Source organism: Rhamphochromis sp. 'chilingali' (assembly GCF_963969265.1).
Source record: "Rhamphochromis sp. 'chilingali' genome assembly, chromosome: 13".
Taxonomy (NCBI): domain Eukaryota; kingdom Metazoa; phylum Chordata; class Actinopteri; order Cichliformes; family Cichlidae; genus Rhamphochromis; species Rhamphochromis sp. 'chilingali'.
This window is the reverse complement of record NC_137940.1, coordinates 33,215,856-33,239,011: the sequence shown is the minus strand read 5'-3', so window position 1 is coordinate 33,239,011 and position 23,156 is coordinate 33,215,856. Positions and strand designations below refer to the sequence as shown.

General features: G+C 40.9%; 1 protein-coding gene across 1 annotated transcript; it reads right to left on the bottom strand.

Moving 5' to 3' along the window:
* Positions 1-11,237: 11,237 nt before the first annotated feature.
* On the bottom strand, positions 11,238-22,793 carry ubl3b (ubiquitin-like 3b). Its single transcript, XM_080901929.1, has 6 exons — positions 22,639-22,793; positions 21,956-22,066; positions 17,959-18,067; positions 16,790-16,876; positions 13,688-13,765; positions 11,238-12,899 (listed from the first exon to the last, which is right to left on the bottom strand). Exons 2-6 carry the CDS (start codon positions 21,980-21,982, stop codon positions 12,847-12,849), a joined length of 354 nt encoding a protein of 117 aa, XP_080758055.1. The 5' UTR covers positions 21,983-22,066; positions 22,639-22,793; the 3' UTR covers positions 11,238-12,846.
* Between the last annotated feature and the right edge of the window lie 363 nt (positions 22,794-23,156).

Below are 23,156 nucleotides of genomic sequence, written 5' to 3'. Positions count from 1 at the left end.
AATATAGTTATAAATGGGCATTATATGCTTCATTTTATTTCTCTCGCTCTCTCGCTCTTTTTGTTTTACATTGTGTCACTTCCATACAACAGAGAAATGAAACAGAAGAGAGCTGTAAAAACAAAAAAAGCTCAGGGACAAGAGCATATAATACTGTAATCAACAGTGATTTCAACACAAAGAAGATGTTCTTGTGCTTTTATCTGAAACATCTTCATTCATTAGGCACGCCTGTTCCACTGCTCGTTAACACAAATCTTTAATCATTACATGGCAGCACGGACAATTAAAGCAGCTCTGAAGACAACTAGATACTAACAAGCTGTAACTAACAAAGTGGCCGGTTTATATGTAAATACACTTTCTTTCAAAAAAGATGTTTATAAAAGCAGCGTAATAAGCTCTTAACCCCTCTTTTGAATAATATTCATAAGCAGCATAAACATTTATTAGATGCTACTTAGACTTCACTAATCCACAGCCAACCTGTGGATCAAGTATTCTGTCATGCACCATTTCCATGCTTTGCATGTTTACACTTTAACAGCAATTCAAGTACAGCCTCAGCAGATTGACTGATAGTAAATAGTAGTTCCAGCTCTGCTCTAAAGCTGCTATGATTAAAGTTCAAAAGTGAGACTGTGCAGCGATCGCTCTGCAGGGTCTGCACGCTGTTTCCCGTCTGTATCTTATCTGTCTCTTCCTGTATATGAAACAAAAATATGGAAATAGTGGGTGAGTCAGGGCACCGCAAATAGTGTGAACCTGCTGCTCTGTAACAATGGACTCCACCTGACCTTTCTTTGTTGTTGCTCTCAGCACCAGAGCGCCTCTGCTGCTGCTGCTGCTGCTGCAGGGTGGTGTGAGTCTGATGATCTGTGCAGCCCAGCAGGGTTACGGGCATGAGCGCGCTGTTTCAACACAAAACAAGGAGTGTGTGAAAGCACCGCGAGCTACGTGCTACAGTATGCTTTATTATAACTGGCTGCTGTCATTGACACACAACCTTCTCATCAACCATTTGATGAACAACATGGAAACAAACACGCTGAAGGAGGAGGTGGAGAATTACTGAGCTGTGTTGTTGCTTTTAAAGAGTCGCCCAGACGCCATGTGAACCACAGATGGGGCGTTAAGTCGTGACTCACACAGACTGTAGCGACTGAGCGTGATGAAGGTTTAAGATACACAAAAGAGGACAGAGACAAGCTGAGAGGAACAATTCCTGCTCTGTTGCAATATCTCGATAAAAGGGATGATTTTCTCAGCCGGTCTCCTCCTTCACAGCTTTTTTCGCCTCAACACTTTATTTGTCCTCCAAGTTAAGTTTTTCTCACTCTGTCCTCTTTCTTCCTCCCTGCCTGGATTGCTGGGAAACCCCAGAACACATACAACAATGTCACTCAAGTCAAACAGAGTAGAAAATTAACATTCAGATGGTGTCCCAGCGTTCCATCATCTGATACTCTCTCAGCGACTTGCACAAGGAGTCAGAGGTGTGGAAAGGCAGAAATGCTGCAAATGTGCAAGGAGAGGCTGCATGTAAGATAGATCCCTAACAATCTGGGTGTGAGCACGTAATTCCCCTTCCACTTTTGTGTATCCAGAAGATGTTTAGGTTAGAGCAGCAGCAGGAGAAGAAGTCTGAGCATGTGCAACATATTTGCTGTGCCCCACATGGCCAGGTATCTTAATCCCCACCACCCTTGGGATTCCCCACCAAGAGATCCCATTAGTGAGGATAAAAGCTGTAATGTAGTCCAGAGAGGTCTGATGGACGTGTGGTGCACTGCAAACCCCCCAACAGGCCAGCGGTGACCTCCATCTGATCCCTAACTAACTGGAATTACAGCTCCGGCTCCAGCGGGCAGTGTAAAAGAGCAATGAACTGTAAAGCATTTTGATGTCTTAATGAACAACATGCACACACAGCAACAAGTCCAATAAGGCGCACTTATAAATTTGAAACGAGCAGCAGAGTTTGCAGACAGCAAAGAAACCGCTTCAAACAAGCGACGGCTCACAGCGAAGACAGGAAATGTTAAACAGTAAGAAACACTTTGAGAGCTGAAGTTGGGACAGATGCAGCTTGGCGGTTTTTAAAACTGGTGGAGATTATAGTTCAGTGCATCTTCATGAGTCTTAATACAAGTCATCATCTTTAAAGTGAAATTAAAGAATCTGAGGAGTGGGGGGGGGGGGGGGGGGGGGGGCTGTCTACATTCTTCTCAGACCTACAGAAGGGTAACATAGCTCTGGGTCAGCATCTGGTGTCACTGAGCAATAATCACACACGATATGAACACGAGAAATAATTCAAGGACTAGATCCGGAGATCAGGAAATTTATTCACTTTAATGATGTCTGGAGAGTGATCAGAGCGGGTGTTGGAGCATGAAGGTGAAGAAATCGGAGACACCTGAACACAAATCGCAACCCTGATCCTCAACGTAAAAAAGGAGGGAAAGGGAAAAAAGGCCGATCACGTGCTGAGGAGAGCTGAGCAAGGCTCGCGTATAAATTCAGTGATCATTAGAAGACCTATAATTCAGGTATCCAAGTCGCAGGTACACAAACAAAGCAGTAATCAGCAGGAGATTATGGGTAATGAGCAAGCCTGAATTACTCTGGGCTCCATTTTCCACATTTTGGCCTCGGCTCTGAGTGTAATCACTTTAGTATGTTTCCCCTCAAAGTTTGTGCTTTTCAGTCGAAGGGAAATAAAGGCAGAAAGTTCTGGTGAGAAGCCAATACCCTCCAGTGACCACTTGTCCTAACAAAACAATGAGGACACCATTTCTGGAGCCAAGAAGAACAGAAAAGCGTTCCTGTGGGGGAAAGATTTCTAGTGTTTGGAATCATCTGAGCCATTACAATTCTGGTTTTACTATCGGGTTCTGATGTGTAATATTGCAGCTTATAAAATAAAGTTTCAATGAGCCGACTGGTTTCTAAAACCTTATTACTGCCACCGACACCTTTAGCCTCCAGCTAAACTTTGAATTTTTTGGCAAACGTTCACTAGAGCATGAAAACTGCACTGTGAAGACCTGAAGTTTACTTACACTCATCAAAGGCATGAAGGTTTTGGTAATTTGGGGCTTTTAATAATTTCTTTAAACTGTCTGTTTTGACAGGGTGGAATGATTGTACAGCACACCTCTTTAATGACTTTAAAAAAACAAAAATTGGGTGCAAGTTTTAATTTATCTTGGATTTTTGGTTGGTTATTTGATTTTTCCCTAATCCACACAGATATATACAGACTCAAATATACATAAATATATGTACATATACTGTACACTTAAAGCTTTTGATAACTGGTGCTGAAGGTTTTAAACTTTTTAAATGTTATTATTATAATCTGATATTTTCCCACTTTGTTAAAAATATAAAAACCAGGAAACATGTTTGAAAATTAGGCTAGTTTTAAAGATTAGACTGTGCAGCTTCTGGAGAAAATTGCAGTATGATTGTTGCTGTTGCCAGTTATTGTCTTCTTGCATTGTCTGGTGAGGCTTAAGTTGTAAGATTTTGCATTTTTCAAAGCATATTTATCTTCCATTAATAAACTGAAAGACTTTACACAGCCTGGAAGAAATTCAGAGGTCTTTTTACTGTTGTCTGCTGAGTTTGTTGTTTGCTACTCAACAGGTGTGGCTAAAAAAAGCTGAAGAGACAAAATATTTGACAATAAGAAGTTTAAAAAAGCTAAACAGAATGCTCTTATTTTGAAATTCTAATTCTTTAAAGCATACCAGTAAATATTTTCTGGATTATTTGTCACATGAGCCACATATTGTCACGGTCTGGCTGGCAGACCGTGGGGCTATGGGGGGAATGAGGACCCAAAACGCAGACTCTGCGATGGAAACAGTGCACTTTATTTACAGTGAAGGTAACAGATGCCCAATAAATCCCCTTTGCTCCCTAGACTCCCATATGTGTGTTCCCCTCCGACGTCCGTGCTCGTGCTCCCGGCAGTAGTGTTTCTGCACACCCTGTGCGTGCTGCCCTTCTGGTCCCTCGTTCCACCTGCAGGACAATACAGAAGCAGCCATTAAACACTGAACCCGCGCGCGCACACGATCCACACTTCCTACTGCTACACACTGACTTGGAGTCTTAGCTTAATGATCCCGCACCGTGGGAGCTCCAACACTTTCCTAAGTAGCTCCCCCGACGAGCCCTGATCACCAACAGGTGTGTGGCAGGAACTTCAGGTGTGGCCAGTCCTCCTGCAGGGCCACACCCATCAGGCCTGCATGTGGCTGTTCTCCATCCTCCAGCCACACATGTACACACCCTGCCTCTACATATGAGTGGAAACCCGAACACAGCATAGTGCAGAAAAACACACATCCCCAAATAACAACAACACTAATAATAATAATAATAATAATCCATCCTGCTCACGGACCCCCGAGTCCTCCAGATCCGGGTCCGTGACACATATAATACGTACATTAATAAGTAATGTAGATCTAACCGCATTAAAATTAAAGGAGTGCAAACTTGCAACCTGTGGACAATGTGAAAGAGGTCAAAGTTCACCCCAGTTTTGGACTGAAGGAACTTTTACCCAAGCACACAAATCAGAAAAGACTATTTGTAGAATAATGATAAAATTATTTTTCAGACTATAAATTATATACAAGCATATCAGCCATGACGTTTGGCCATTTTTTTCCTGAAGGAGTCAGCAAAAGTCTGTTTTTTTTCTTTTTTATTGCACCTTTAGAGGTTTCTGTACCAAAGTACTGCAGAGAAGTGTTTAGATTTCCATCTTGTATATGATCCCTGGAGGTTTCCTTCTCTCTCTCCCATGCACAGAGTTGACCTTCCTGCTAAAGCCATGGCTCCCTCACAGCAGCACATTACAAGAAACTGGGGACCATCTGGGAAAATAAACGGTTAATAAACCGACCCATCCTTCAGTCACGCTTCTGCTGCAGCTCGGTTATGGAAACATCAAAGGTAAAACACACACCTGGTTCAGAGTACCGGTTACATTCCCTTCATTCAGAAACCAGGAACCAGTGTCGTTTTCCCAATTAGGAGAAGAAAGGAGGGCTGGAGATGAAGAGAGACAGCAGCAGCTTCTGGAAGCAGCATGAAAGCTGCTCATTTGCTAACACCCTGCTGGGTTAATTCAACCCCTGCATGAGTGTGTATGTTTTCACACTGGCCTACTGAACTCTTTCATTTCATGCCATCAGAGGACCTCTGGTGTGGACAAATAGACTCAAAGCAGGGAAAAGTTGATAATGGACACGTAGAGCTGCCAGCGTCTCACATGTGACAAAAATATGACGAATAAGAAAACAAAGTGCTTGACTTTGATTTACGTGGCTTTCAATTTGGCGTGGCTGTTGGTGGCAGACCGGCCTGTCTGACTATTTCAGCAGCCGCTGATCTACTGGGATTTTCCATCATAACTGTCTCTAGGATTTACAGAGAAGGTGCGAAAAAGAGCAAAAATTCTCTGGGTGTCTTGTTAATATCAGAGGTCAGAAGAAAATAAAACAACAAACAACAAAAAATAATTTCCCCCAGGGATCAATAAAGTATTCTGATTCTGATTCTGATTGAAAATGGCCAGACTGCTTTGAGCTGATAAGAAGGCAACATTAACTCAAATAACCCCTCGTTGGAACCAAAGTAAGCTATGCAGAAGAGCATCTCTGATTCCAGAATGGCTACAGCAGCAGAAGACCACACCTGGTACACTGCTGCCAGCAAAGAACAGAAGAGCGGGGGCTACAACTCGCGTAGATTCACTAACATTGGACAATAGATCATTTGAAAAATGTTGCCTGGTGTGATGAGTCTCGATTTCTGCTAAGATATCTGGATGGTAGGGCGATAATTTATCGTAATAAAAACTGAAAACATGGATCCATCCTGCCTTCTAGTAGTGGTTCAGGCTGTTGGTGATTTAACACTGTGGGGAATATTTTCCAGGCACTCTTTGTGGCTCTTTGTACAAAGTGAGCGTTGCTGCAACGCCACAGCCTGCCTGAGTATCGTTGTTGACCATGTCGGCCCTTCTATGACCACAGTCTGATTCAATGTCACAGAGCTCAAATAATCTCAAACTGGTTTCTTGAACATGACTGCGAGTTCACTGTACTCCAATGTTCTCCACATAATCAGGTCTCAATCCAATAGAGCACCTTTTGGATGAGGTGGAACAGAAGATTCACGCCATCAGTCAAACACAGAACAAGCAACATGTACCTAATAAAGTGGCTTGTTAATATGTATAAGCGCGTGTTTGTTGTAAAAGGTGAAATTTTGGTTAAAAAAATGGCAAAATTAAATATAAAAGGAAACAAAGCATAGAGAGGAAATTAAGTCTCTATAACCCTGAAACATTTTGACTAATTACAATAAAACATTTGTCAAATTTTAGGCATGTTTCTAATTTTTTAATAATGTTTTTGTAGCTGAATTTGCACTCTAAAAATGATACTATGCAGTATGAAAGGTGTCAAAACATAAACTCAGCCTCCAAACGGTTAACTTTAGTGTATCAGTCGCTTGCGGTATGTGCTTGCTTTTGTGTGTGTGTGTGTTAACAGCTGGTCACAGCTGGTTTTAATACAGAAGGAACTGGCAGATTAGAAAATGAGTTACAATGAAGGGAACGGGGGATTTGGAGCTCAAAATACCATCAAAGAAAATAACACATATATCAGAGTCGCCTGTGGATTCAGGCATTCAGCTCTTTTCTCTCCATCCAGTCCAGCTACTATGTGCATTTTCACAGAAAGCAGAAGTTCTGAACAGTTATGAGTCTAACAAACTAAAGTGAGCTTTTATTTTTCAGTCTTCATGTGAAGCTGCATTTCCTGTTCTTCAGTTGTCCTGCATTACACTCAGAGATGAGAGGGACATTAATGAGCAAATATGATCATTTCTTAAAACTACCAAAGTTTTCTTTTCTTTTCAACCTTAAAACTTTACTCTGGAGCTTGGCAACAGCTTCTAATTGTAAAAGAACAATTTCACCTCAAGGTCAGTACAGTAAGGACCTTTTTGCCTCCATCTCACCCTGTCCCTGGCATCGTCATCTGTCATAGTGACCCTCTGCATGGGACGAAAAGAAACTCTCCTCCTTTGCTACATCCACGAACCTCCCCTGTGCCACCGCCTCTAAATTTGTTAAATAAAAAGAAACGACAAAGATGCAAAGATGAATGAATGGATTTGAGGTTACACGCCCACAAAAGTCTGCAAAATTACCCTGAAGTTTGGCAAAGTGTTTAATATTATCAAACATCAGCAGAAAATATGGTCCAGCAGCTGTTTCATAGCTTCTTATCACATCTCATGGCCTTCTTCAGCAGAGAGACAGAAAAAATTAGAATCTGGTGCATTCTTAAGCAACACCAAAAAGACCACAGAAGAAGTGCATGATGGCAGAATTATTTCCATGGTGAAACTTCTAAACAAGTCAAGAACACACTCAAGGAGGTAAACATGTCATTGTCGGGGTCTACAAGCACGAGACTCCTTCATGAATGGAAACAGAGGGTTGGACACAACAAGGTGCAAACAAGACAAGAAAACAAAAAAGGAAGGACAGGTTGGACTTTGCCAGGAAATATCTAAAAGAGCGAGCACAGTTCTGGAAAAAAATAGATCTTCGGACAGATGAAACCACAATTAACTGGAGCCAGAATGATGGGAAGAGAAAAGTATGGACGTGGAGAGAAACAGCACTTAGTAGTGCATGTGGATAATGAGCCACAGCAAACCGCAAAAGCAACCCAAGAGCTTCTCAAGGCAAATAAAATGTTTATTTTTCAATGGTCAAGTCAGTCACCTGATCCCAGCCTAGTAGAGCAGCTTTTCAGTTATTAAATACAAAACTGACTGCAGACAGACACAGAAACCAGCAGCAACTGAAGGCAGCTGCAGTAAAGGCCTAGCAGAGCAGAGAGTCTCCAGAAAGGAGACGCAGCGTCTGGTGACGTCCACGTGTTCTAGAGTTCAGGCAGTCGTCGACTGCAAAGGATTTTCATCCTACTATTAAAAACAATTCCAGTATTTAAAAATCTGTTCGTTTGTCCAGTTGATATTGATCCTTTGAAAGTGGGAGACTGAATAAATATGGCTGCATTTAGGAAACCCCTTGACTTATAGCTGAAAGTCTGCATTCAATCATAGATTGATGCTTGATTTTTCAAATTCAAATTCAAATTTTATTTGTCACGTACACAGTCATACACAGTACGATATGTAGTGAAATGCTTGGACAACTGCTCGTGACCTAAAGAAAACAAAAAAAGGAAAGGCTATGAATAAGATAGGAAATAAATATGAAAAATTAAAAAGGGTAAATTTAACTAGGAAGGAATAAAATATAAATTAAGGTTAAAAATGAAATAACTGTACAACACAAATTAGAATGAAGGGTAAATTTAACTGGGAAGAATAAGATAAAATATATAAATTAAAGTTGAAAATAAAATAACTGTACAACAAAATACACAATATAGAACTATATAAGAATGTATGAAGAAATCTAAATCTAAATAAATATATACACAATAACAGCAGCTGTACAAGTATTAACTGGAAATGAAGAATATAGTGACCAGTGATTTAAAATCCTCTGTGATAGTCCACATAAGGTAAGCCACAAACTTACGGGCCTAGTTTGTTTTCTTCCCACTAACAAAAAAAGCTAAAATAATAATAATACAGTTTAACTACAGCAGTGTTTCGACTTAACATGACATTCCTGGAGCAGAAAGCAGCAAGAACCTCTGCTGTCAGAGTGGGAGTTAAGCCCTACATTTCAGGAGTGCAGTCCGCCCTCAGAGGGACAACATGCCACGAGCGAACGGTGGTTTGAGTGCAGCACACCGCAGCACACTCAAGAAACTGTCTGCATGCGTGCTTTGAGTCATGTTGACCACAGAAAGCAATTCATCCTGCAGAAGCAGCTGTGAATGTGGTGGTTTTAAGTAGCCGAGATTTCAGCAGATTGCCTCCCTGGACTCCTCTGCGGTCAGCTCCTGTTCAGGCTCTTCTCTCCACTGAATTCTGTCAAAACTCCCAAAACTACTGGGGTCACAGGGAAAAGGTGAGGGGACACAGAAAGAAAAAAGGCTTCTGCACAGCAGCAGGTTTAAAAGTGCAGTATGTTCAGGGGGATGTGGGTGGACTGCACTTTTCCTACGTTACGCTGCCAGTGTCAACTGGAAACCTGGATGTCTTGCAGCGACACGTCAGGAGCGGATTCCTGAGGCAGACAAGGAGAAATCAGCTCAACACAAAGTCATGACCCCGATGTAACAACACAGCAGTGACTGGAGCTGATGGAGATGACAGCATGTGGGTCGCAAGCTGTTTCCTTTCCCTTGGTTCTGTCAGACTTAACCCTCAAACGACTTCATTTAAACTTCAAGCAGTCTCAAAAACCATCCGTGGAAACACTCCTCACCGCTTTGTACTTTTAAACCCTCCACCAGCAGCCTCTAACAGCCTTCACTCATTAGGCAAAAAGAGGAACAATGCCACCTACAGGTCAAGACGTTAAACTGCAACAATACTACCAAGTAGATCTTTAGAAGTTTGTCCATCGGCCTCCTTCTCGTTAAAGCTCCAAACAGAAAATTTGTGCAACTATAACCTTTAGAAATATCCGTGTAGACCATTCTTTCAAGGTTAATTTAACCCCAATAATAGAAAAACATCCCTTACTTCAATTTTGTGCAGTTAAATAAACAAAAAACACAAAGATTACAGCACAGATCAGAGGGAAAAAATCTAGATGCCAACTTTTATGTGAAGAAAAAAGTTTCTTTTTTGTGATTAAATAAATTATCTAATCAATCACTGATCATTCTAACCAAGGGATAACCCTGCCTCCTTAAAATTCTTCATTCAGAGTATGACAGTTGATCATATTACATTGAAAACTATGGTTAATATTTTAAGGCAACTCTATTATCTTTTTCCTTATTTTTAGTCATAAACATTTGCTCTTACAGTGGTGCCATGTTCTTATTTGATATGACCGGAATTTAAAGTAATAAGGTCAGAGTACAAACAAGTCAAATCTTTAACTTTTACAACTTGAAAACAGACTAGGACTAATCCGTGAAGCTCTTTCCTGAACTGAGTGGTTTCTGTCATAGCTCAGGCCTGCTTATAGAACAGAATGACAGAGTTTGCATAAGACGTTAGTGAGGGTGGCCTCTGCCTGTGTAGCTACCCTTGGAAAAACTCTATTCTGATGGTTATCAAACTACGTCTTCATTGATATGAACTGAGGAAAACTCATCCTCAAGGTTACAGGGGAGCTCGTCACATGTCATTTTTATAGGTGAAACAGTTAACATCGAAAACAATACCTGCAAAAGTTTTTCCATTACCACATCAACAACATGAACAAAAGTATTAGGCAACACCTCTTTAATATTTGAATTCAAGTGTTTTCAGTCCCATTGCCATTGTGTATAAGATCAAGTGCCTAGCCACACAGTCTGACTTTACAATGACTTGTGAAAGATTTGGTCTAAAGAGCTCATTGAAATCTGTAATGGGATGCAACTGCTGTCACAAGTCACTTAGTGACATTTCATTTTCTTAATTCCACAATCTTCTGGCATAAACACTCTGTGCTGGGAGCATCGTGGCTGAGTACTGCCTGTATGTATAATGTGCACATGGCTCAGTAATTCTGTCCATGTAGTGTGCTTGTCCTCCAAACATCTTATCAGACACTTTCACAAAACATTTAGGTTCTTGTGAAATCCTTCAAGGGGACTTTTGGTCCTGGTGCCTCTTTTAGCTTGTAGGCGAAGTTTTTGTGATACTTTCCTCCTTTTTAGTTTCTTTTCATCCTTATTAACCTCCTCACTGTCAGTCACATCATTTGATGACTCAGTATCCTGTAGCTGCATACACAGATTATGTGGAGTTTTTCTTTATAGGCTTGTTTTATGGGAAATGTGTACATTAAAAAAAAAAAGCACAAAGCCCTTAAAACACACCTTATTTTCGCTTGCAGGACACTAGCCCCTCCCACCTGCTGTAAACCTTCTGTATGTGGAGGACAGCCAATCACAACAATACGGTCTTAAAGGAGCAGCAGTTGAAATGTTTCAGAGCATGAGCTGAACCATCAAGGTGCGGTATAAGATCAATAAGGGCCTTTAGTAACATTAGTCATGCAAAGCTACTCAAAAGAAAGTAAACAGTCAAATATGCAGAAGAAGTTGCCTTATGTAAAGATTTATTAATTTATAATACAAGCTTTGATGTAGACCACATTGCATTTTAGTTTTTACATTTATTCATACTGAGCTAATCTTCATAGCAGTGACATTGATTGACAAAAACACAAACCAAAAGACACTCGATGGAAGGAATCAAAAGGTTTCCGACTGTTTCTGAAGAAACCACAGCCCATCAACACGCCCAGTGCACCACCTTCTTCTTTTTTTAAAGACCACTTGCCCCCCCACCCCCCAAATTAGTCCACATTATGCCACGCATTCACACACCCTCAGACACACTCGCACACAAACTCACCCGCACAAAAATTCAACAAATACATATACACAAGATAAAAATTGATATATTTAAATTTCAATATTAATGATATTACTGAATTCCACAATAAAAGGCAAACGAGAAGAAACGACAGCATCCAAATGAAAAAAGGAGGCGAAACACTTCCAAAACTTTCCTTTTTTTCTCTCTCTCTAGTCATCCAACGAGAGAAACTCAGCCTCGTTTTCAGTGTCCTGTAGAGGAGGGCGTCAAACCGATACCCGCTCGCATCTTCTGTCTGCGTTTAACTGGCCCGCCGTGCCGGCTCCCATCACCAGGGAGCATCGACAGCCTAGTCATTAAAGTCTCCACCAGAGGAACGAACACGACATCTGATGGCGCGCACATGATCCGCTGAAATCCTCTGACCGCATTTATTCAAGCCTCGCCGGGGAGTCTGTTCCCGTTTCCCGCGGACCCTCAGGTGTTTTTACTCTTCCAGATAAAAGTACTTCCTCGATTGGTCCATGAACGGACGCAGGTGACGGCCTACTGACCGTCAGTTACTGAGAGGCAGAAACAGTCTGTGAAGAGGATGGCACGTTTTCTACCACCTGGGTTCGGGAGGAGTTAAGGTCTGTTCATCTGACCAAAAACAAAAAGCCACAAAGGAGGAGGAGATGAAACACAGCAAACACTTTAGAATTAAACTGGTTAAGTGCAACGAGAGGGTTAACACCATTCAGTAAGACCTGGGGAAAACATCCAAGTGACTAGTATGGAAGGGTTAAAGCCCACACATCCTTTGTAGCACTTCTGTGTCCATGAAGAGAGGCGAGTTCCTGGGTTGTTGTTTGCTTTGTTTTGTTTTTTCACTACATGACAGCTCTTCAAAAATGTCTCCAGCAGTGAAGGGATCTGCGATGTTGTTCAATGTCATGATGTTCAAAGAAAAAGTAGTAACAACAGTAGAAGTTTGGGGGCAGAAAAGTGAACATTATTGGCACAAAAAAAGCCTCAGATTGGACAGTTCAACCAAAGTGTGTGTGAGAGAGAGAGAGAGAGAGAGAGAGAGAGAGAGAGAGAGAGAGAGAGAGAGAGAGAGAGAGAGAGAGAGAGAAGAGGGGGGAGGGGGACCCCAAACGGACTTCCTGCATTTTATTCCAGATCCACAGCTGACGGGACGACAGGCAGGAAAGAGCGGAGAGGGAGTGTATGCTTGTTTGAATGTGTGTGTTTTATATATATATATATATGTGTGTGTATGTGTGTGCATGTGTGTGGATGTGTGTGTGCGTAATTAAAGGAAGGGAAGGGGCTGTTTCTGTAGCTTTACAAGAGGAGGCAGCAGTTGCTCTCTGTTGTTTTTTCTCTGTTCCTTTGACCTACAAAGACAAGAGAGCAGAGACACGAGGTGAGACAAAAAAACCCACAAAAACATCCAGCTGACATGAGACAGACCTCACTGGGATCTGTTTCCTGTTAGAAGGGGGTTCTTCCTCCCGACAGCTGCAAAGAGTTTGTTCATGTGGGGGTCACCTGATCATTATTAAAAGCTTCTCAAAACTGTTTACGCATTCTTCAACAATCAAAACATACAAAAAGCTGCTGAAATGTGTGGGCCACTGCACTGTGCACAGTGTAAAAACTGTCCGTAGCTATAATCACAGTGACAATGTAGCATCAAGTGAATTAGACCTGAGTCACACAGGCCTAGAGACTGGTCAGCAACCATCTGATAACCACAGGTTTTGAGGGAAAAATGAGTATTCTCCATCCGGTTGCTGTTGGTTGAGTGCAATTGTTAGGAAAATGATTGCTGAACTCCCAGTCATGCAGGTGTACAGACGAGTTACTGGCAACCACCTGTTGCTAAGGAAAACCGTGTGTTAGCCTCAGCTAGCCGAGTGTGGCTAAAGTTAGTCTTTTTAGCAGCACTCATCTTCTTTCTTTACACGCTGGCATCCACACGCCTGTCATGAGTTTGGCTGCTGGTAGTGACGGGATGGATTACATCCAACATACGGCTGAGAACTTTTACATCAAAGTACTGAAGAAGCATGATGGTTTATGCATGATGGTATATTAGAGCCAGTGACAGTTTAACAATTTTTTTTAATAGTTTGGCACCTCGAGAAAAAACTAAAACAAGGAGCAGATGAAAGTTCCTCACCATGAGAGTTGGGCTCTGGAAGAGTCTCCCTGGCAACCAAGTGCATGACAGTTGTTCGGCCCGGCGGCAGCTTTAGAGCTGAAAACACATAAAACACGTTAGGATTCATCCTTGTACTTTCCCATCTAATTAAATGGTGGCAGCAACAACAGCTGCATACGAATGCTATGAATTATGACCTTGTCAGTATCTATATTTGTCTCACCTAGGAATCACTTTATTTTCAACATCGTAACCTTCATTTAACCAAGCTGGATCATGAATATTTACATGTGCCACTAGGATATCTTTAATTGTAAAAACTTTCCTTACACATATTAATAAGTCTACCTGGCATCAGGTTTGAAGCTGAAATGAGATGGTCACATAAAAAAAACTGTTCTATATACTAAAAGTGCTGCTGTCGCTTTCACTTCTTCAGACTCTCTGCAATTTAGAAGTCAGTGAAGCTGCACCAGAAACCTCCTCCGTTTCCTCTGTTATACATATTTAATCAGACAGTCTCACCTCACTGAGATTAAAATCTTTTACAAGAGACCTGAGAACAAGAAAACGTGCAAAACCAGCCATTTTTTTTGATTGCAGAACAGTGATGAGCACCAGATGTGACACTAGTGACGAATCGCAGTGCACTGTGATATACAGAGTTTAAAGCTCCTCAGTCACACAGGAGATGAGATCAAAGGTTGCCAACAGGTTGCATGGAAGACACTGATTTGTCTGCAAACATTTGCAAACTATTTGACCACTAGTAAAACGGTTTAAAAAATGCGATGCAAACCAGAGACAAAGATTACTCAGATGGAAAAGTTCAACAAAAGCTGGAGACTAAGAGCACTTTCCTTCAAACATTTACAGTTTAAATACCACTCAGAGTGCAGCTGGCGAGTGTTTGCAGTCAGCTGGTGTCTTCCATACAAACGACAGGCAACCATGGTGCAGTACTCTCTTTGCAACAGATTTCACCTAGCAACACCAAGCAACCTCCATCAACTGTTGATGCACTAGGTTGTATCTACACTAATTTTCCAACTGGAAGAGAAAGACAACCCTTTAAAAAAAAATAAATAAATAAAAAAAATCAAACTCTGCTTTTAAAGCCAAGCCCAAATGTGTTTCTAAGTCTCCACAAGAGTGATGAGGGTGACAGGCCTCAGGTAGAGGTGGAGAACACCACATACTTCAGAATTAAGTAGCTTAAGCTTCTTCAGTGCAGCTTCCCATGTACAATGCTGATGGGATTCTCAATCTCAAACCAAGGTCACATTCTAGAAGGTTTAATCTGACTTATAAACTCCGGACTTCTTTAAATGTTCCTAATGAGTCCTAAGACAATCAGCAGCCACACCTTCTTCAGCGGATAGCCTTTTAAATGTAGGCAATCTGCGGTCAGAGGTACATGATCACTACCATGATTCATACTGGCAAACAATTTGTTCTACACGTGAGCAAAAATACGTGCACTTCCTGTCACGGTTACAGAGTAAAAGGCAGATTTCCTGGTACTGTTTGATTAAAATTTCTGAACAGAAACGCAGAAAGAGGAACTGCAGCCACCATCAGAAGACTCCACAACAAATCACAAGAAGAAAGAAGTTGATGGGCTGTTGAAGGCAGCGACACAATATACAGATGTTACCGGACATCTGAATATTATGAATATTGGCGTTATATAAAAATGTAAGCTTTATATTTTTGTATCTTTTTACAGAGAGATCTTCTTTTATCTGACCGACTCGATTTCTTCTATTGCACATTGAACTTTGTGTGTTTTCTAAAGTATAAATTTATAAAGTAAAGCTTGAATTAAAGCCACGCTTAATGCAATATAATTACTTTATACAACTAAACCAACATTTTCTTCATGGATCTCAAAAACAGCTTCATAGACTGGCTTCTTAAAAAGAGTTTCTGACATGGCGATTTTCATTGTCTTATATTAGACATTCTTAAAACAAGAAAAAAAAAAGGTTTATTTAAAAACACAAACAAAAACAAAAAACCCATAAGTACTGAAATGAAAGAAAGAAAAATCTTGACTCTAATCCCATAATCTGTTGTGCTTTTTAAGCCATTATATGTACAACAGCCAAGCAGTGACTATGTCAAGGACCTTTATTGTGAAAGGAACAGGAAGAAGCCCATTTCGTATGTGTGGACAAAGCTCACGTTTCCGGTATGGCGTTTTCGGACATGCATAAAACAAATCAGGTCATATTACCCCATTATTGTTGATAAGCAGTTTCAGTATTGGCATCACTCGCTCCACTGGAGCAAGCCTGCAAACCCAGCATCCAAATGACTGAGGCTGTGCTGGAGAGGAGGTTAAAGAACTGTTAACCATCATGGACCATCCTCTGCATCACTTACTGGAAGGCAGCGAAGCACTTTAAGATGCATTTCACAAGGACAGACACAGGAAATCTTCACTGCCTCATACCACAATACCTGCATTTATTTTATATGATTTCTTGTTGAGCCATTTCACTCTGGGTTGTTTGTTTGTTTTTTTTATTGAGCTATCACAGGTTGTGTTCAGTCTTTTAGCTAATGTAACAAGTTTACAAATTCTGGTATTAATAAAGTATAATTTGTTCATAAAATCTAAATGGTACCTACTGCTACCGCTGCATACTGCATGAATAAAAACTCATACCAGCAGATAATTCTCAGATGAGTCTCAGAAGATAAAGGCTGTTTTCGATTTCACTTCCCATTTATTTCTACACGAAACAGAGAGACACACATCCTTGCGTCACATCGCTCTGATTAAAGGGAAATGTCCAGCCAGTGTGAGAGATCAGAAGCACTGAGACTGGTTCTCAATCAGGAAATACTGTCTGCTTCAGTTCATGTTTTGGGTTCAGTGAAATAATCCAAACAGCAGCAAAGGAGGAAGGATGCTGCCTGGGAATCTGAGGACACTGGCAGAAGTTCATGACTGTAAATCGTTAGACTAAGAGCTTTGTGTACTGCTGCTAGATATGCCCGCATGCCGTTTTTGGCATTAGTAATTTAACAACAGCGTTTACAGTAAGATAAAAGCATAAAGATGCCATTCTGTTTCTCTCTGATGCTTTCTCTGGCCAGCGATGGTCTTACCTCCCAGGGTGACGTTGCCATGAAGGAAGCGTCCCTGGAAAATGAGGCGGAGTATACTGGGACTGCTCACCTGCTCTTCCTCCCACCCTGCCAAGGAGGGAAAGAAGAGATGTATCACTTTCCCAACTGATGCAGCCAGCAGTATTTTATTGTCCTAGAAACACTAAACACAAGAGCCAAGATACAGATTGCTGAGCATATTTCTGAAGACTGTGATATATGCAAAGCCCACAGTTTACAATTTAAACCTTTAAATAAGTTCTGGATTCTGTTTCCAAATGAACTCAAACTGGCAGTTTCTTGTATTTTAATCAGCTGGCATGCACACTGGTACCCAGTACATCAATGAGCTAATACTAGCTAATGTACTGGCCTGGCTAGTTTATTGCCCTGGCTCCAATGTTAATTCCCCCATCCAACACCATAACACGAGGTGTGATCCAAAAATTAGGGTGATAAAAAAAGTTCAAAAACCTCGCAATAATCTCCTTGGGCAGGTCCGGATGACTTTCAGCATGGCTGCCTGTCCTGACCACTTGTACTGCAGCCTTGTCCCCAACTCCAGTATCCACAATAACTCTCAGAATTATTATGAAGAGCTAAACTCTCCACTGAGGTCAATATCGCTGTCTTACCAGGCTGTAAACATGGGAGTCTATGGGGATTGACTCAAGTGGCTCTTGAGTTGAAACTGCAGTTTCTGGCAGTTCAGCGCTGCTTTCATTCATGAATGAATTCATGAAGTCTCGAGAGGCTTCAGCCGAGGAGTTTTCATTTGAAGAGTCTGCAGTTTCTAAGTCCAAAGGCTGCGTGTCACATGATGAGCAAACCCAGCAGCATGCTTGCCATTTTTTGACACTCACATGGTTGTGCACAGCAAATCTGTCCCCCTGGATGAGGCAGTAAAAGCAGAGTTTACTGCCCACCTCACACTGTTACAAACTCACCTGTCTGCTTTGGACTTCGAAAGCTTGTCAGTTTGTTTAAATCAGCGAGTGTGAATACTTGCATATTTTTAAACAGAGATTATATCAGGTTTTGATTCCACATCTGTTAAATATTTGCAGAAACTGGCAAACTGTATGAGATTGAATCAGTCTGACTTTGAGGTTCAAAGTGTGAAATATATTAAAAGTGAAGAACAGGAGACTGAACCCTTTAAAACGTACCTGCAGGCCAGTTGTCAAATACGTGCTTGGCGATGTCCGTGGCCGAGTCATTTGGGGAGAAGGTGAAGTCCTGTGTTTTGCCACTGACCAGGATAAGGCGGAGGTGTACCTAAAGCGACAAACAAAAGCATTCAAATATGGGTCCATAGAAATGTCATGCCAGCCACACTTCCATTAAAATTCTTCTCAATTAGTCGTGGCGAAATCCCTTCACTTCCTCTAACCTCCTCAGACATGAGGTGACCTTCTGAAGGGTGCGAACAGACGGACATTCCAGTCTAATTAGATTTAGCCACACCAGATCTTCACCCTCTGACTGGGCGACTTCATTCATCGAGGGCTTACGGTGAAGTGAGCCTCTGTTGCTGGAGATAACACCAGATAAGGGTGGGGCAGAGGGGGGAGAACACTGGGCCTTTAGTTCCAGGGTGCTGCTGCTCCTCTCCGGGCTGTCGGCCTAATGCGATAACCCCAGGTGTCCCAGACAGCTCTGGGCCATGTTATTAAATTTACATGGCCAGTGCGTAGCCCCAAGGGGGACTCGTGCAAGTGTGTGTGGGAAGGTCTCTTAACAGAGGGGCTTCCTTCTTCTTCTTTTTAAAAAAAAAAAAATCCTCTGGGCATCTACACAAAGATATCTGTTAAAAAACAAATAAAAGGGGAAACTTCATGGGCAACATGCCTTTAAGCAGTGTCCAACATTTTATGCCCACTGGAACCAGAAGATCAGACTATTAATAGGACACCAAAAAAAAGCTAATTTCATTACTTTAATTGGCGCCAACTTAAAATATAAGAGTATCACATAAATTATCGGTTGATTTAGATTTAAAATCTGTATCTGAAAATAAGTAGTAAGCTTGAAAATGAATGTAACAGAGTACATGTCACAACTGAAGGTCATAACAAAGTGTCATAAAATCTTTTTCACTAACAGTTACCTCAAGTTTTTTTTCCCTGCATATGCAATTAAAAAAAAGAAATTACCAGGACTTTGACCAAGTGTACTTGCTCCTCCATAAAAGCTGAAACTCGCTGGCTTTACAGTCAAAAATCACCCAGCAGTCAGGGGCTAGCTGCACCCTCACGCACAGAAACCTCTTTGTCATTTATTCATTGGTTTTGCAATTGAAAGAAATTGTTTAATGTAATAAATAATCAGTTAACAGCATTTTCTTGAGAATCGTCACAAGGCTGCGCTCATGAATGTAGATCCTGCACCTTTTCCTATCAACAAACTATCACGACCTAGACGGGGATAAGTGGTAGAAAATGGTTGGGTGTACTTTTATGGAAAATAGTAAAGCAAAACTAATGTTGAAGATTAAAGCAAGACAGTGTAGAGCTTCTATGAAGCAGACTGTGATCAGCAAGTGCTTTAACATGTGTGGCATCCCAGGTGATAAAGGTGTAAAACGTTTTAACCAAGAGAAAACTATGATTACTATGACTAGTGGAGTAACTCTGGTTTAATTGTCTACTACTTATATTTTAATAGAACACAGTTTCGCGACAATAAAAGGGCAATTCTATTCTATTTCATTCTATTCTTTACAGCCGTTTAACAACTACAAAAATTTCATTGTATCTGTACCCACAGTTAGGCTGTTTAAGGCATTTTTATAAAATATAGTTTCATTTTCCACCATGATGCTTCATTTCTGCTGACTGCTTCATTGCTGCTGCATGTGTCACCCTCCTCACACACTATTTTAAATTTAAAAAAGAATAAAAAAAAAAAGTGAATATTTTAGTCAAATTTTTCCACCAACATTAGACTACATGAAGGTAGGCTCGTGGTCAGGATTAAAAACATCACCCTTAACTGAATAATTATCTTGAGCCCATTTTGGACCTCTGTCACTGGACCTCATTGAGCTCTCATCTCTGATCAATCACTCCACAAAAACATACAAAAAGAACAATACTAAATCTTTTTGCTGGGACATCTCTACTCTAGATTCAGAGCTGACAGATGGGGGAACGTTCCCCCTACGTGTGCCCTTCTTAAAAAAAGAAACATGAACTTTCTTTGGTTCACAAATCACAGAGGAGAGAACAAAGAGACTTAATCACGAGGTGTGACGTGAGGAAGGGACAACCCTACTCTCTGATCTGTTTACAAATACACCCTCCCACCCCCCCCCCCCCCTTTCCTCTCGGTGGTCCCCTGCTCACCCATCCCCCTGTGAACTGAATAACCTCAATGTGGGATTGCATACCCATGTCATTATTAACAAGCTTTGTCCCCCTTCCCTCATCCTGAACAAAACAAAAACAAAGTCAAATCTGCCATGGCAACATCCTGCATCACAAAGTCATTGAGGTTCACCAATCGAAAGGAAGTCTTCCAAGTGGCGTTATGATTACTTTTTAAGGGTTAAAGGTAATAGCAGAGGCTTATCTGTTCTTCATGCTGGTCAAGTTTCCTAAAAACATAGTCAGCCACGAGCTTCAGGATAGCTGCCAAGAGAGATGATCTATTAAATCCCACTCTGGCCTCCTGTGGGTTTTACCTCATGTTGGTGTCCTACATAAAACATCTGACAACATTTATTCTTTTTTAAAAACTAAACATGGGTTCCGTTAATACGGGGATGTCAAACTCATTTTACATCATGTGCAACATACATTCCACTTTGATGTGAAGTGGGCAAAAGTACTACCAAGTAACAGAAAAGGTTCTGGATTGTCCTGTAATTACAATTTTAGAATATCCTTGTGCTTTGGTGTAGTATAACTGGAGCAATAGGAAAAGCTGAAAACTTGTGAAAATAGAGTTAAAAATTCAAAAACTAACCATGCTTTCACATTTTCTTAAGATGCCTAGTGAGCCAGATTGGAGTCTTTGCTGGGCCAGTTCTGGCCTAAGGGCTTTATGTCTGGCACCCCTATTCTAATATCTGCAGTTTAACACTCTTCTTATTCAATAAAGCGTACGTTTCAGATATATAAAATTAAATGACACAAATAACACTAAAATAACATAGAACAACACAAAAAGTTGAATCATTGTCCTTAAAAAGTTATGTTTTGCCTCACCAACAATCCAAAACCTGAAATATGCACACACGTGTGATCAATGCTGTACATTTTCATACTAGGAACTCAGTATGGAGACAGCAATTGTAAAAATGTGGGCCAGTAATAACATTTGAATTAAAAAACAAAAAATTGGCAATCCCATATGAAAATATTTTATTTCAAGAGAAATAGCATTTAGCATTGCCCTTAATATGACAAGCTCCAGATATCTATGTTTTATGTTTTGGTGAGCAGTTGATAACAGAAAGAAACAGCTGTTTCATATCTTTTGGGTTTAGAAGTGGCTACCTTTGTTTCTAAAGCTTAGGTGACATGGTGCTTCTTCTTTGTTCTTTGTTAATCCTATTTGAACCGGGCACATTTATTTAATTATTGTGTCATAAATAAAACAAACTGATCTAAAACTACAGACAAACATCAGCCTGTCTGACTGATAAATGTCGCCTCTTTTGACTTTTTATTTCTTCTAATTTCTGATACTGTCGCTGCTCTTATTTACAGCAGAACTTTTAATTACATAAAAATTACAGACAAACTGCAGTTTAATACCCCAAAATGCAAATAATTGTCATCTTTTTCTTGGTAATAATGGTACTAATAAGTAAACAAAGCCAACAAAAACTTGTATTATTGTATCCATTCCTGTGGTTGGGTTGGATTAGGTGGGGGCAGGATGTAATAAGAGGGTGCAATCAATTGGCATCTAAACCTTGAAAGGAAAGTAGGCCAACGTTTTAACTCAGATTAGACAGATGGTGTTCACAGGAACAGCAGTCACTATCCAGCTAAGTGTTTGTGCATGTTGGCTAATCCACAAACAACCCCCACCCCCATACAAACACCTACACCAGTCACAGAGATAATCAAACGTATTAATGTTAAATGATGTTTTGAGTACTCAGAGAGCATCGCCTCAGTTGTGTGTTTTGAAATGTGACAGAGCCTCACTCACCATATCAAGATCCCTCTGAGTGGTCATGGCTCAGCGAGGAGGAAGGCCGTGGACGGGGAGCAGAGAGGACAGGATCGGTGTGCTTCAGCAGCTGGAGACGGGGCCAGAGCCCTGATACAAACACCAACACTGTCAGGTTGACTTCCACAAAAACAGCAAAACAAAAAAAAAACCTGACACCATAAGATTGCACCGCTCACAAACTGTTACCCACCGAGCTCGAAGGAGGCTAACGCTGCAACTAACATGACAACACTATCGGTCGAAACTGCACATGATCGATTAGTTGCCTGGACCGCAACAGCACCGAGCAACTTGTGTTTTACCACACCGTGATTTAACTAACCCAAATTAGTAGTCTTGGCGTGTTAAACTAGGACGAGCTTTAAAGATTAATCCCACAGTTAGCCTTACGTTACGCTAGGGGGCTACATCCCATTCAGGCATCACGGCTCATAAATTTACTGGAAGCTGAAGCGGTGCATTAGGTGGGAGTGTGTCTCGCCCGGAGACACCGATCACCTCAGAGTTTCACCCAGATAAGGTGTATAAACAAAGCCCTGCGAGCTAAACAAGCTACCGCTGTTAACGTTAGCATTAGCTGTTATGTTAGCCCGATCTTCCTGTCGATGGCTACCTGCAGGCTAACAGCCCAAGGACGGTTTCCGTGCTGTGGGCCTCACCTGCATCTGATGAATACGATGAAATTTTGCATTCAGTTGAGTCAACCAGTCAGCGGGAAACGTTTTCCATGGGGAAATGATCGAGTGTAGATGGATGGCGTTATGGTTGACTCTGGGTATCAGAGGCTAATGGACGGGAAGACACCGGAAGTCAGCTGGTAGTAAACACAGAGAAGAACTACAAAGGCTTCTGGGAGTCCGAGTCCAAGTATGAGAAAAATATAATAGAAATGAGAAATAGTTTATTATTATTATTATTATTATTATTATTATTATTATTATTATTATTATTATTATTATTATTATTATTATTATTATTATTATAAGAAGCAGAAAAATGGGGGGGGGGTTGATTCAGACTAAAAATATAAATATGAAAGACGAAAATCAGAATACTTTAATAATCCCTAAGGAAATTATGTGGGTTACAGTTGCTTCAAGAGAGTAACAGTAACAGACTAAACTAATTAAATAAGACAATATAGTACACAGTTTACAAATTTAAGAAATAGCACTAA